The sequence below is a fragment of the Xyrauchen texanus genome, chromosome 6 (assembly GCF_025860055.1).
Source record: "Xyrauchen texanus isolate HMW12.3.18 chromosome 6, RBS_HiC_50CHRs, whole genome shotgun sequence".
NCBI lineage: Eukaryota > Metazoa > Chordata > Actinopteri > Cypriniformes > Catostomidae > Xyrauchen > Xyrauchen texanus.
Window position 1 is genome coordinate 33,025,617 of NC_068281.1, and position 13,426 is coordinate 33,039,042.

The 13,426-nt window shown below is 40.2% G+C and overlaps 1 protein-coding gene across 4 annotated transcripts in view; it reads right to left on the reverse strand.

Moving 5' to 3' along the window:
- Window positions 1-13,426, reverse strand: part of LOC127644743 (single-stranded DNA-binding protein 3-like) — a 46,983-nt gene extending 33,557 nt beyond the window's left edge. For all 4 annotated transcript variants that reach the window (XM_052128089.1, XM_052128088.1, XM_052128087.1 and 1 more), the window contains exons 1-4: window positions 13,274-13,426; window positions 12,740-12,812; window positions 11,899-11,960; window positions 11,594-11,678 (exon numbers count right to left, since the gene is read on the reverse strand). In XM_052128089.1, the coding sequence (XP_051984049.1) occupies window positions 11,594-11,678; window positions 11,899-11,960; window positions 12,740-12,812; window positions 13,274-13,329 (276 nt within the window). In that variant the 5' untranslated portion in view covers window positions 13,330-13,426. The remainder of the gene's footprint in view (window positions 1-11,593; window positions 11,679-11,898; window positions 11,961-12,739; window positions 12,813-13,273) is intronic.

A 13,426-nucleotide genomic window follows, 5' to 3' on the forward strand; every position in this document is an offset into this window, starting at 1 on the left:
GGATGCTGGCAAGAGTCTTGATCAGCTCGGCGATGGACGAGGACTCCATTATGGCGTATCCTCCAAATTCCTGGGTTTCGGCCCCACTGCGATAAGTCTCTAGCTTTCATTGTTAAGGAGGAAGCGGGTGCCAGGTAAACATCCAATGTAAGGCTTTTAATTAATACACTTTTCAGTTTAACATACTGTTTGCTTTTCAGTAATACTCATAAAACTCGTCTGTGTGCATCTCTCTCTCTCTTCTCTGTTGGTTTGAACTGCCCTTCAAACCCCCACAAAACATCTGTTAGAGGTGGGGAGGTATCCCACAGGTGTCAATCCTTACCTCTCTTCCTCTCCCAGCCTCGCTCTCCACAGATGCCGCTTGACCATGCCCCCATCACCACAATGAGGAATTCAGGCATATCAGTGGCTGCTAGTCTTAAGCCTGGACTCACGAACACAAATTCCAACCCCTTCAAAGTCATACCCCCCAACTCAACCTAGAAAGCAAGGCAACAGTCAAGAAAAATGAGAGAGAGAGAGAGAAGTAAATTCCTGGAATAGCTCAGAGGTAGAGGGCCGCCTTTCTAACCACTCCTGTTGCAGCGTTTCCACGCAACCTATGTGCTGAGCCAAGAGCAGGGGCTTCCTTATCAGCGAGCAAACTAACCACCATTATACACAAACACAAACACACACACACACACACACACACACACACACACACACACACACACACACACACACACACACACACACACACACACACACACAGATACGTGCTGCTGACCCTGAACTCATGTATGAAAACACAAATGGAGGCCCCTCATATTTTCCTGGCCCTCATTTTGTTTTGTTTATCTGCAGCATACGGGAAAAAGTCGAGGATTCAGCCAAGGCCTGACCCAACTCCCCTCCCCCAGCCTCCACTCTTGTTCTCACTCTGCCCTCCAAAAACCCTCTCTCTCTCTCTCTCTGTCTTTCATTTCCTTCCTGTATTCTCCACTCCCCTGCTACTCCCTACACACAGTCACACTTTATATTAGGTGTCTTTAACCTATGTACTTGCATTAAAGGGTAGAGCACTTGATACAAAGAACTAATTGTCTATATACATCATATTCTGCACAACTATTACAAGAATCGTATTTGCTGACATAATGGCAGTGTATATATATATATATATATATATATATATATATATATATATATACATACACACACACACACACACACTATCAAAACTACTATTCACTCAATGTTTCTCATTCATTTCCAAATCATCAAATGCATTGTTAAATTTATATAAAAGTACCAATTTACAAAACAAGGCCAGATTATTTCCTATTACAATGCAAAGCCATAAGCAGATGAGACAAAAATGGCTCCCTATTTCTGTGGTTCGGTCAACGTAGCTAGTCTTTCTAAAAATAAATAATAGTATTTACGAATACAATAGTAGCCTAAACACTTTAAAAACATTATTTATTGCAACACAGTTTCACTATACAATAGTATAATTGATTTTACCTAAAATGTTAGCCTATTTAATGTGATACTATAATTTTTCCCAAAATACCTCAGTTAATGTTGCTACTGTAAAATCTTTATATATTTTAGGAAGGGAAGGTGATTATATGTAAAGCATGATAACTGCACCAATTCCTAGATCGATTTGGCAAAGATAATTTTTTCCCCATCACAATAATATTAATGTGGAAAAATTGTAATACTAATATTGTTATTTGGCATGCAAATAATGATACAAAATCACAAGGAAAAATATCACACTACTTTAACATATCGATCTTTTTTCCCACCTATATTATTTATGTGATTATCTAATCAGCTAATCATGTGGCAGCAGTGCATTGCATAAAATCACGCAGCTATGGGTCAGGGGGCGTATTACAGAAAGATTCCAACTTCAGAATCCTATCTTATCTGCTCGGTTACCATGGTAATTTCGGATTGGATCTCATTTAGGACAAAATCTATACAGAAATGTAAGCACAGCATAGTTCTAGTGGGAAGACTAGCAGCTGTACATCATCGCACCATTAGCTAGGCAACTCCTAGCCAATCACATGTAAGCCATTGCTTCATAAGTCTGCACACAATCTTTCACATTGCTGTTTCAGTGTGCTAACACAGCAACCTCCACCACCCCACCACCACCAGTTGAGTCCCGTCTTGCACGGGGAAAGGCTCCTCACCCCTGCCTCCTATCTCCGGCAGGATATGACTCCGGTTCCGAGTACAACTTCTTCGAACCGCCAGACGGGGCTTACGCCAAAGAGAGACATTACATTTCTGTTTTATATTCATCAATAAATGTCATCTTAAATTCAAGGTGCGTGTCTTCCTGATAGAACAACATTTCCTAAGTGAATTATCTTATCTTAACTACAGATAAGAAAAGAGTAGTGAAAGAGTTACAGTCACATTACATAATAGCGATACAAACCCAAATGTTTGATAGTGGTAACACTTTTGGAATATACAGATAATGTGCTGTGCGTTGATGACAAAACACTAATATATAATTACAGATTATATATAATTGTGAATGGAGAGCGAGACCGGAAGATGAAAGCAGTAAGGAGTTACACCTGTGGGCAATGTTCTGTGTTGCAGTGAGAGATAAAAGGGAGCTGAGAGCCACAGAGGAGAGGAGTGACACATGCATTTGTCTGTTAGTGTGTGTGAATTGCTGTGTGCACTGAAAAGTGTTTATCAAAATAAATACAAGAGAATGTGGACTGATTACCTGGCTCCCGCGTCCTCATTTCCTTGATACATGAAGAGCATGATACAGTGGTGCTGAAACCTGGGAACCGAGGAAGAAGTGCCATCATGGAGTCCTCGCCATTAGCCAAAGTCATCAAGACTCTTGCCGGCATCCACCAAATGTAACATCAAGTCCATCTGGTCCTACGTGCGGAGCTGGAACAGCGTTTCCAAGTCCTGCTGCAAGGCCAGGGGGAAGACCGACAGGTATTACGGAGCCTGATGGCCCAGGGGAGAACTCTAGCAGCGACTCCGGCCACAGCCACAGCCATGGCCATGCCCCACATCATGCTTGCAAAGATAGGGCTGCAAGATGAACCAGGGGCCTTCATTGAGCTCTTTGAGTGGGCGGCTGAATCGTGGGGCTGGCCCAAAACCCAGTGGGCAGCCTAACTGCTGCCCTTGTTGTCCAGGGAAGCACAGCTCATGGCCCAGCAACTTCCGGGCCATCTTGCAGCAGGTCAGCCACAACCCTGAACAACATCAGCAACACTTCCGCACGCTGCAGTATAGCAATTTTATTCACCCGTTCACCCTCGCCCAACATTTCCATAATGCCTGTCAAATGTGGCTTTCTGGCAGAGGATTGCAATGCCAAAGCTGTCATCAATCTTGTGGAACTGGAGCAGTTCGTCAGCAGATTACTGAAAGGAATGGCTGAGTGGGTCCAGTGCCACCATCCGGCATCGCTGACAGGCGCAATTCAGCTAGCTGAGGACCATTTGGCGGCATATCTGGGGGCCGACGAGCCCCCTTCTCTCCCTATCTCTCCTGTCTCCTTTCGTCCTGCACCCTCATCTTCCCCTTTCCCCGTACCTGCACCACAGAAATGGTGCTGCGTCCCTCCAAAAGGAGCACTACATTCTCAGTGTTTCCCTAACCCACTGGCTCCCTCTCTCTCTCTCTGCTTCCCCGCAGGTTGGTGACTCCGCTGCCAGGTGTGTAGTGGGACAGCCTGGGTCAGTCTGCAGGCACTGTGGGGAACCCGTAAACTTTCAGGACCAATGCCAGGCGATGGAGTTAGGGATGTTGGTTTGGGTCCCTGATGTGCCACAGGCTGCCTCTGATCGAGCAGGGATGTAAAGTATACCAGTAAGTATTCAAGGGGTACATACCAAGCATTGGTAGATTCAAGATGTAATCAAACCTCTATCCACCAATGCTTGGTTCAAGACGAGTCTTTGGATACAGAACGGAGGCTGAGGTGTGGACATGGGGATGTGCATGAATACCCTTTAGTGACTGTCAATTCAATTCCAGGGACCAAAGCATACTATTGAGGCTGAGGTTAGTCCCCGACTCAACAATCCATTAATTTTGGTGACCAATTGGCTGGCGTTCCAAACTTTATTGAAGGGAATGTGTGTGGATGGGTCCTGCAACAAAGCAATATGGTGTGGGATTTGTGACCCATTGGCTGGGGAGGCATTTCCGGGGCCGTCCGCATCAGGATGACACAAGTGGAGAGCTCGACTCTTCCCCCCCTTAGAGGGATAACCCTATGGGATTTACCTCTGGAGCAGATGCAAGACGAAACATTTAAGTACACTTTCGACCAAGTGAGAGTTATCGACAGGGCAACCACTTCAGCCTGCGGTTGCCCTCTCATACCCATATTTTGCAATTATAAAAGATTGGTTGTATCGAGTGACACAGGACCCTCAGACAAAGGAAGATACAACCCAGTTGTTAGTATAGAGCTGCCAGGAAATGTTATTCCAGCCAGCTCATCATAATCCAATGGCAGGCCACTTAGGACAAGAGAAAAAACTAAACCGTCTCATGGCCTATGTCTACTGGCCGGGCATTCGCGGGGATGTTCGAAGGTGGTGTGCGACGTACCGCGAATATCAACTGGTGACTCCACCAGCCAACCCAAAAGCACTATTGCGCCCTCTACCGCTGATTGGGGTCCCCTTGAAAAGAACTGGGATGGACCTCATCGGGCCAATAGATCGGTCAGCATGCGGGCATTGCTTTGTGTTAGTCCTGGTGAATTACGAAACGCGATATCCAGAAGCAGTGCCTCTTCACAACATCTCAACTCAGCGTGTTGCAGAGGCACCCTTCAAAATTATCTCCCGAGTGGGGATCATGAAAAAGATCACACTTTACACAAACTTAACGAATTAGTCAATTCAAGTGGTTTTTATTGTCGTTCAACTATATACAGTTAGTACAGTACACAGCGAAACAAGACAACGTTCCTCCAGGACCATGGTGCTACATAAATCAACATAGGACAAACACAGAACTACATGAGACTACACAACTAAATAACATTTCTATATAAAGTGCACATGCAAACATGTGCAAAAAGTACGGGACAGTACAATGAATTACTACAAGGAACAGGACAATAGGCACACAAATTACTTGGGATATAATAGATTCGGACCAGTGTGTACCATCCTCAGACAGACAGCAGGTCAAATGATTTAATCAAACCCTTAAGAACATGATACAAAAGTTTGTTCACGATGATGCTCGGAATTGGGATAAGTGGTTCGAGCCCCTATAATTTGCAGATCGAGAGGTCCCACAAGCCTCCATGGGATTCTCCCCATTTGAATTATTGTATGGATGTTGGCCGCATGCCATGTTGGAAGTTCTAAAGGAAAATTGGTAGGGACCTTCACAGACTTAAAACTAAATTCAGTATGATCTTGACATGAGAGCAAAACTCCACACACTAGCGTGATTATCACAGGAGTATTTGCTACAGGCTCAAGAACATTACTCCCGACTGTATAATAGGAGAGATAAAGTACTTGTATTGCTACCCACATCGAGCTCCAAATTACTCGGAAAGTGGCAAGGGCCCTTTGTGGTCACACGGTGAGTTGAGGACGTTGACAATGAGGTCGAACTAACAGATAGAGGCAGAGCACGCAAGGTATACCACTTCAATCTCTTAAAACATTGGAAAGAGGAGGTACCCGTGGCTTTGGCGATGGTGATTCTGGAGAGTGGAGTTAGGACTGGAGGTAAATTTAAAAACTCAAAATCAAGTCACCCCGGTCCCCTGTGGAGTCCACTTCTCACCATCCCAAATCACAGAGGTGGCCAAGATGTTACAGCAGTCATCAAACTTTTATTTCTGCAGCATACACATTAAAAGCGTGTCAATTTTAATTCTCCATTGTCACCTTTCTAATGTTTAATTCACAGCAGCAGTTGGTTGCTCGGTAACAGACAAGAGAGTTGATTATCGAACTGGATGGCATGGATTATGATTTCCTAACTAGAGATAAAATACGATTTTGTAAGATAAAATACGAATCCTAAATCAAGTTAAGATTTGCTTCTGTAATATGATTTTGTGAAAAATCCTAACTTAACTTATCAGATCTTAAGTTAAGACTTAAAGATAGAATGTTTTCTGTAATACACCTCCAGGAGCTTCAGTTAACACATCAACCGTTAAAATGGGAAAAAAATATGATCTCAGTGATTTAGACCATAGCATGATTGTTGGTGCCAGATGGGCAGGTTTGAGTATTTCTGTAACGGCTGATCTCCTGGGATTTTCACACACAACAGTCTTTAGAGTTTCCTCAGAATGGTGCCAAAAACAAAAAAACATCCAGTGAGTGGTAGTTCTGTGGATAAAAACACCTTGTTGATGAGAGAGGTCAACAGAGAATGGCCAGATTGGTTCAAGATGACAGAAAGGCTACAGTAATTCAGATTACCTCTACAATTATTCTGATCAGAATAGCATCTCAGAATGCACAACATGTTGAACCTTGAGGCGGAGAGGCTACAACAGTAGAAGACCATGTTGGGCACTTTATTAGGATCATAGTGTTCCTAATATATGCATCCTATTTTAGAATTATAATACATACCATTACAATAGTATATATTTACACTTCAAATTAAGATTTGAAGTACTAACTGTACTAAGAAGAGAATTTTTCCATATATAATTTCATGCAGTTGCTTTAAATGTAAGTATAGTGTAACTACACATATGTACATTGTAATGAACTGTAAGGTAAGTACATGAAGTGGTACCATGAGTTAAACCATGAGTAACTGTACAGAAATGAAAAAATGCTATGTACAACAACACAGAAAGGGTTGTAAATGTTTCCAAGGATTCAAAGAACTTCATAATTAAGTTGATTCGTTTATTTTGTGGAAACAAGCCCTATAAAATGAATGCACTAATCTGAGGTCTTTAAATATGACGGTTAATGAAGAATGGCTAAAGAACAGGTTTCCCACGCTTGGGGTGTCTAGACACCAACACGCACCTTGTGTCTAACCAGACTTGCCCTGACAGGCTGATCTACGAACCTGATAAACAATATAAGATATAATAATTTTTTACAGCCATTATATATCCCTGATGTCACAGTAAAAAACAAACATGAAAGAAGGAGCGAAGGGAGGAGGGAGAGTGTGCAATTGTGTGTGTGTGTTTGTGCATGCTGCCAAATAGGGCCCCAGGAGACAAATGATTGAGATCCTAAGTGTAACCTTACATGTGATTCCTTGAACCTGTCTGATCAAAGCAATCAGTCTATTTTAATATAATTACAGAATATACAGGAGACTGAATTGTCTTCATGCTTTCAATTGCCAATAACTGAAGACTGACAGCCAAAGACACAAAGGTGTGAGGAAAATTGAGCTGTGAGAAGATTTAACAGTAAAATCAATGATTCTCAGCAAACACTTGCTTCTTTGCATTCAGCTGTTGATCCAACTGTTTTGATACTCTCTCATGTAAACACCTGTCTGGTTTTACAGAGCAAAATGACTCCATTGCCTCTGTTTGGATGTGATTCAACAATTGTCCACAGCATTCCTAGAATACATCAACCAACATATGACCGGAACCATCTACTAATATTCTTTAGCTATTTAAGTAAAGTTATTGAATTTAAAGTTAATGTGCTTCAATTATGAGAGGTATGTGTTCTGGTTCCTGGCCATAGCAGTTTTTTGCCTCACAGGGAGGTTGGGTGGGTGCGACACACTTTCTGCTGTGTCAGTGTTATAGCTAAAAACCAAGAGAAGACCACCATTATCAGATCCTGCAAGCTCCCTCCCCCATCCAATCACATCAACCACCATTTCAGGTTTTAAAGGGCCAGGTGGTCTTATTAGATCTCACTGCTTTGTTTTAATGGCACAGAGATATACAAAGACTAGGGCTGCCCACTGATAGTTGACTAAATGTTAGTCGATGAGAAGAGTCTTGGTCGACCAAGATTTGATTGGTCGGTTGGTCGCAGAAAAAACTCTGACGAAACTGACGAACACCTGTATTACCACAGGTTGGACACTAGGTGGTACTATGAGGTAATTTTTGATAAGCAGGGTTAGGGTTAAGCCTACACAATAAAGCAAGAAACATTGATTTCAAACATTGACTTTATTATTTATTTATTTTAACTAAAATATATGTGGATATATATGAGTGTGGATACAATGACACCCGGGACGGAGAGGTGCGGCGACCTTGGTGTGCGCACATGTTAAGTTTGTACATTTGTTCAGAGATAATTTCACCTCTATAGAAATAAATTGTGTCAAAAAATGACCAAAAAAATTACTAAAACAGCAATTGTGAGCCTAGCTCCACCACGGCTCAAACCAGATTCAAAACCACAACAAATAATAACACTAACTAATATGTTAATCATGTAAGAATGGTTTCAAGTTCTTAAGTAATTATTCAAGACTAGTAAACAGTCAGTAATAAAATAACAATAAAAAACAGCAATGAATAGAAATATATTCAAAATAATAGAACAATAAATACAAATTAAGAAAACTCTGTGCTTTTATTAACAGCTTTAAAAGTGTTTAACAGTAGATTGGCTCTCAAGTATTCAAGTAAACATACAGAATGAAATGCAACATAAAACTACTACTGGTCTTCACTGTATGATTATAATACATTAATACTTTTTAAAGCTACTGAAGTTATTCAGTCAAGATCAGTGAGTGTTTTCTCATTTTCTTGTGCTGTTTGTTTGATTATTATAATGACACACTAGACGGCAGCAGGTCTATTAGCTTACATTTATACTTACAAATCTGACATTTTAATACAAATCCGCTTTTTTCTCTGCTGTTTATGTTCACTTTAGACATCACTCTCTGTGTTTACATGAATACCTCACTACGATGGCATTTTGGTGGAATTTTAAAATGTATTTGACCATTCAGGTGCACATTAGTGCATGTTCAGCACACACACCTATGCCGCCTGTCAATCAAACAGGGCGCCGCTGTTACTAAAATGCCTGCGAATTATAAAATGAGTACTCGACTATAAAATTTTATGAAAATGCCCATCCCTTTAGCAAACATTACAGCAAATATCTAGATATGTACAGGGGTGGACAATGTACAGTCTTCATAGTATTGTAACGAACCCCGCTCCTCTAGTTCTCCCTGCTTCATCGAGCTCACAGGCTCGCTCCCCGAGCTCACACGCTCACTCCCAATCACCCCCCTCTGGCTCTCATGCACGCTCCCAATCACCAGAGTATTAGTTTCACCTGTACTCATCCCAATCACCTGGTCATTCGTTTCACCTGCACCGCTCGTTTTTCCCCCTATATATATCACAACCCTTTCGTTTCACTCTTGTTGGTTATTGTTTAGTTTACCCCTTCGCTTTGCCAGCTCTAGTGTTCCCCTAGCTCCCCTGTCTATTCAACTCGCTTGTTTACCCGTTCTACTATTCTGACTTCCCCGGCTTCGACCCTACGCTTTCCTCGACCACTCTTTCGTAGATTTGCCCTTTACCATATCCTGATTCCCCGGCCTCGACCTTGCGCTCCCCCTGACCACTCTTCTTCTGGATTTACCCTGTTGTACTTTTGCCTGCTAATAAATAAAAGTCTCTTATTGTGCGGGTTACAAGTATTCATGGGAAGTTCCTACTTTGAATTGTTATTCTATTGCCTTTGCACTAAAGTTCAAGCAATCTGAGTGTCTGGTGTGGAGGGGACAGATGCTCATAGCACTGAACTACAAAATAAATCCTCACAGCTTACTAAACTTAATCCTGCCTAAGAACATGTACAGAATTTTAAAACTCTGGGATTTGGAGAGATTTGTATAAGACTGTTTTTTTGTTTTAAATAACAGAAGTTTTTCCATTTGTGACCTTCTAACCCTTTCCTATTGTGGTCAAGTAACTGCAATGATCCATAACAGAAGAGGATATTAACAATTATCTAATCAAAGAGCACTGATATATTCAAATATTCTATTAATGTTACTGATGGGAAATTGCTGACAGGAGGTCAGATTTTGTCTTAAGACAATTTTCATTTGTTCATATCGGTCATTTTTCTCATTTTTGAACAGCGCTCCAGTGGCTGCAGTTGGAACTAGAGTTAAACACATGCATATGTTTGCGCAACACACTTCGCAAGCACAAAACATGAGCAATCAGGGTCAATTTTAAAATTCTGCTTTATGTTTACAAGGCACTATCTGGTCTCGTGCCCAAATACATCAGTGATTTTCTCGTCCCTTACTCCCCCACCAGAGCACTCAACTTCTTTTAAGGTTCCTTATAGTTGCTATACTGCAGATCTAAGGGTGATCGTGCCTTCTCTGTGGTAGGTCCTAAACTCTGGAATAGTCTCCTTTACCATGTGATGTCATCTTCTTCAATAGGCATTTTTAACATATTACTTATAATGTATGTATATTCTTTAGCATTTGAATAGCACTTTTTAATAAGTTAAATTAGGTAAATACTTTATGTAGTTTTTAATTGCATCAATTTATTTATTATTATTTTTTGTATGTATATAATTCTGTCATTGTATATTTATTTGATTGATTTGTAAAGCACTTTGGATCAACTTCTGTTGTTTTTAAATGTGCTTTATAAATAAAGGTTGACTTGACGTGTCAGTCATTATCTGAGTTGAGTTTGTAATTTGCTTGATATACTCCTATATAACATTACACTACTCAGAGTTCAAAACAGCGTAAAACATTTTCTTTGCAAATGCAGAAGCTCACATGTGAGAAATCAAAAGTGATGGATCAAAAGTGATTAAAAGATCAGTAGTGATGTCAAAGGCACATCGGGGCTGATTTGGGGGCATGAAAATTCTAAACTAACATGCAGATTTTCCAAGTAGGCACAGCTTAACTAGTTATCCTGTAAGTTTATTTCTTCATTTGCTTAATATGTACTTTTACACTGACCACATTTACATGCACTTAAGAAAACAGTTTATTCCAGGGTTTTTGCAGAAAACAATGTTCTGAAACGTCATGTAAACGAGATCACTGATTTCCTTATGCCGCTTAAAGCATTAAGAGAAAGCAATTTAACAGAGCGTGGAACAGGCTGGGTAATAAATGTTATACACAAAGTGCAAAGAATTCAACATTTGTAATGTAAATGTATATGTAAATGTAGCCAATCTCACTATCACTTTGTGTTCAGTGTTATATAGTGAAATAATCATTATTTGGACACTCAAGCCAAATTCTTTGGGCTTCATGTATTCTATGTATAAAAATTCCAAGAATATATCTATTCTCTGTTCTCAGAAAGCTATCATGTTCACAAATCCATGTTTACTGTACACAGTCATGCAGAAATTATGCCATCCACTTCAAATCAAGTGTGCTGATCGGCAAAAGGATATTCAATATAATTTAACCAATATAGAATCCAAATAAAAAGCTCACCCAGAATCAAAACAATAAGCGACCATCTCATAGAGTGTCACACCAAAAAGGTTTGTTCATGCTGACATTGCAGATCTCTACTGTATGACTGTCATTTTGGTGAATGGTGAATTAAGCATCAATCACTTACATAGTCATGAAAGGCCTTTGCTTCACTGGAGTGATCACATGTTTCCCTTCTTTCAGGTGCCGCACAGTACAGGTCCCAAAACACACTGCACAATAAGGACATTGTTCGTAATGAGAGGATACTGCAGCATCACAGTGTCATCATAACAGTAGTACACAAGGAAACAGAGCAGATAACACAGTATTTAAAAAAGAATATTTAAACTATGAGTTTTTATTTATAGTATCCTACAGCTAAAAGATTCTAATTCTAAAAACTCTCATAAATGACACTAATCAACTCCTAAATAAAGAGGTAATACTCACCACCACCAAGAGTGCAGAAAACCTGGTGGTTCCCCAAGGGTTATGTTCTTCTCCCATCTTATCTGAATATAATAAAAACAGAGACAGTGGATGAAGAAACATTGGCAGACATATGAAAATACAACGTTGGATGTGAACATGCATGTCCACTTTAAGGAATTGTTCACACAAAAATAAATATTCTCTCATCATTTACTCACCCTAATGCCATCCCAGATGTACATGACTTTCTTTCATCTGCTGAACTCAAATGAAGATTTTTAGAAGAATTCCCCTTTTGGTCCATACAATACAAGTGAATGGGTGCCAACATTTTCGGTGTAAACACAATCCATACGACTCCAGTGGCTAAATCCATGTCTTCAGAAGAGATATGATATGTGTGGGTGAGAAACAGATAAATATTTAAGTCCTATTTTACAATAAATATTTTCCTCCTTGCTCAGTCAATCTCCATTTTAACTTTCACTTTCACATTCTTCATGCATATCACCCCCTACTAGCAAATATTTCCAGCAAATACTTAAATATTAATCTCTTTCTCACTCACATCATCGTATCGCTTTTGAAGACATGGATTTAACGACTGGAGTAATCTGGTTTATTTTTAGGCTGTCTTTATGTGATTTTTGGAGCGTCAAAATTTTGGCACCCATTTAATTGCATTATATGAACCTACAGAGCTGAAATTTTCTTCTAAATATCTTCATTTGTGTTCTGCTGAAGAAAGAAAGTCATACACATCTGGGACGGCACGAGGGTGAGTAAATGATGAGAGATTATTCATTTTGGGTGAAACATCCCTTAAAGGAAAAATATGTTCTGTTAACTTTATACACACCTCTGATAAAAACGTCTGTGCGGATTTCTGTGCTCCCACATGTAACAAGTATTCATAGACGTACAATGCCAACCTGTAGAATAAAAATAAAATAATAATAATAATGCCATCTATTCTTCCTGTTCCACTAATACAATTGTTTTCCCAGAGATTCAATATTGCACTTTGCATCAAGCTACATGTGTTTGCATTTACAGCACATACAATAATACATTCTAATGGTTCAAAACTGTAATTTCATCAAGGAAAAACAGCGACAGTAAACAGAGCGACAATAAAACTGTAAAGGGCGTTTGCAAACTGACATAACTCACTTCTCATTTGAAGTGATACAAACAACATAATTCAAAGAGTGCGAACTTAATCTATTGAGAATGACAGGTTGCAAAATTGGAAAACATGAAACATATATAATATCAGCTTTCCACTATAACATCACTGGAATATCTTAAACAAGAGGAGTCGTGATAGGAGTCAAAATATTATCAACATCAAATCAGCTGTGCATGAAAATCAGAGAGAGACCTGGCTTACTTTTCTCGCGCTTGCCCGTCCGATGGCACCGCGGTCCCTTTCCCTTTCGTGAACATGTCTTGCACTCAATACAATCGCTTCTGTCAGCTTGACTGCGATGTGTTTCTTTCTGCTCCAGCTGTCAACGTGCAGCCCGCCTCTGACCCCATCCGC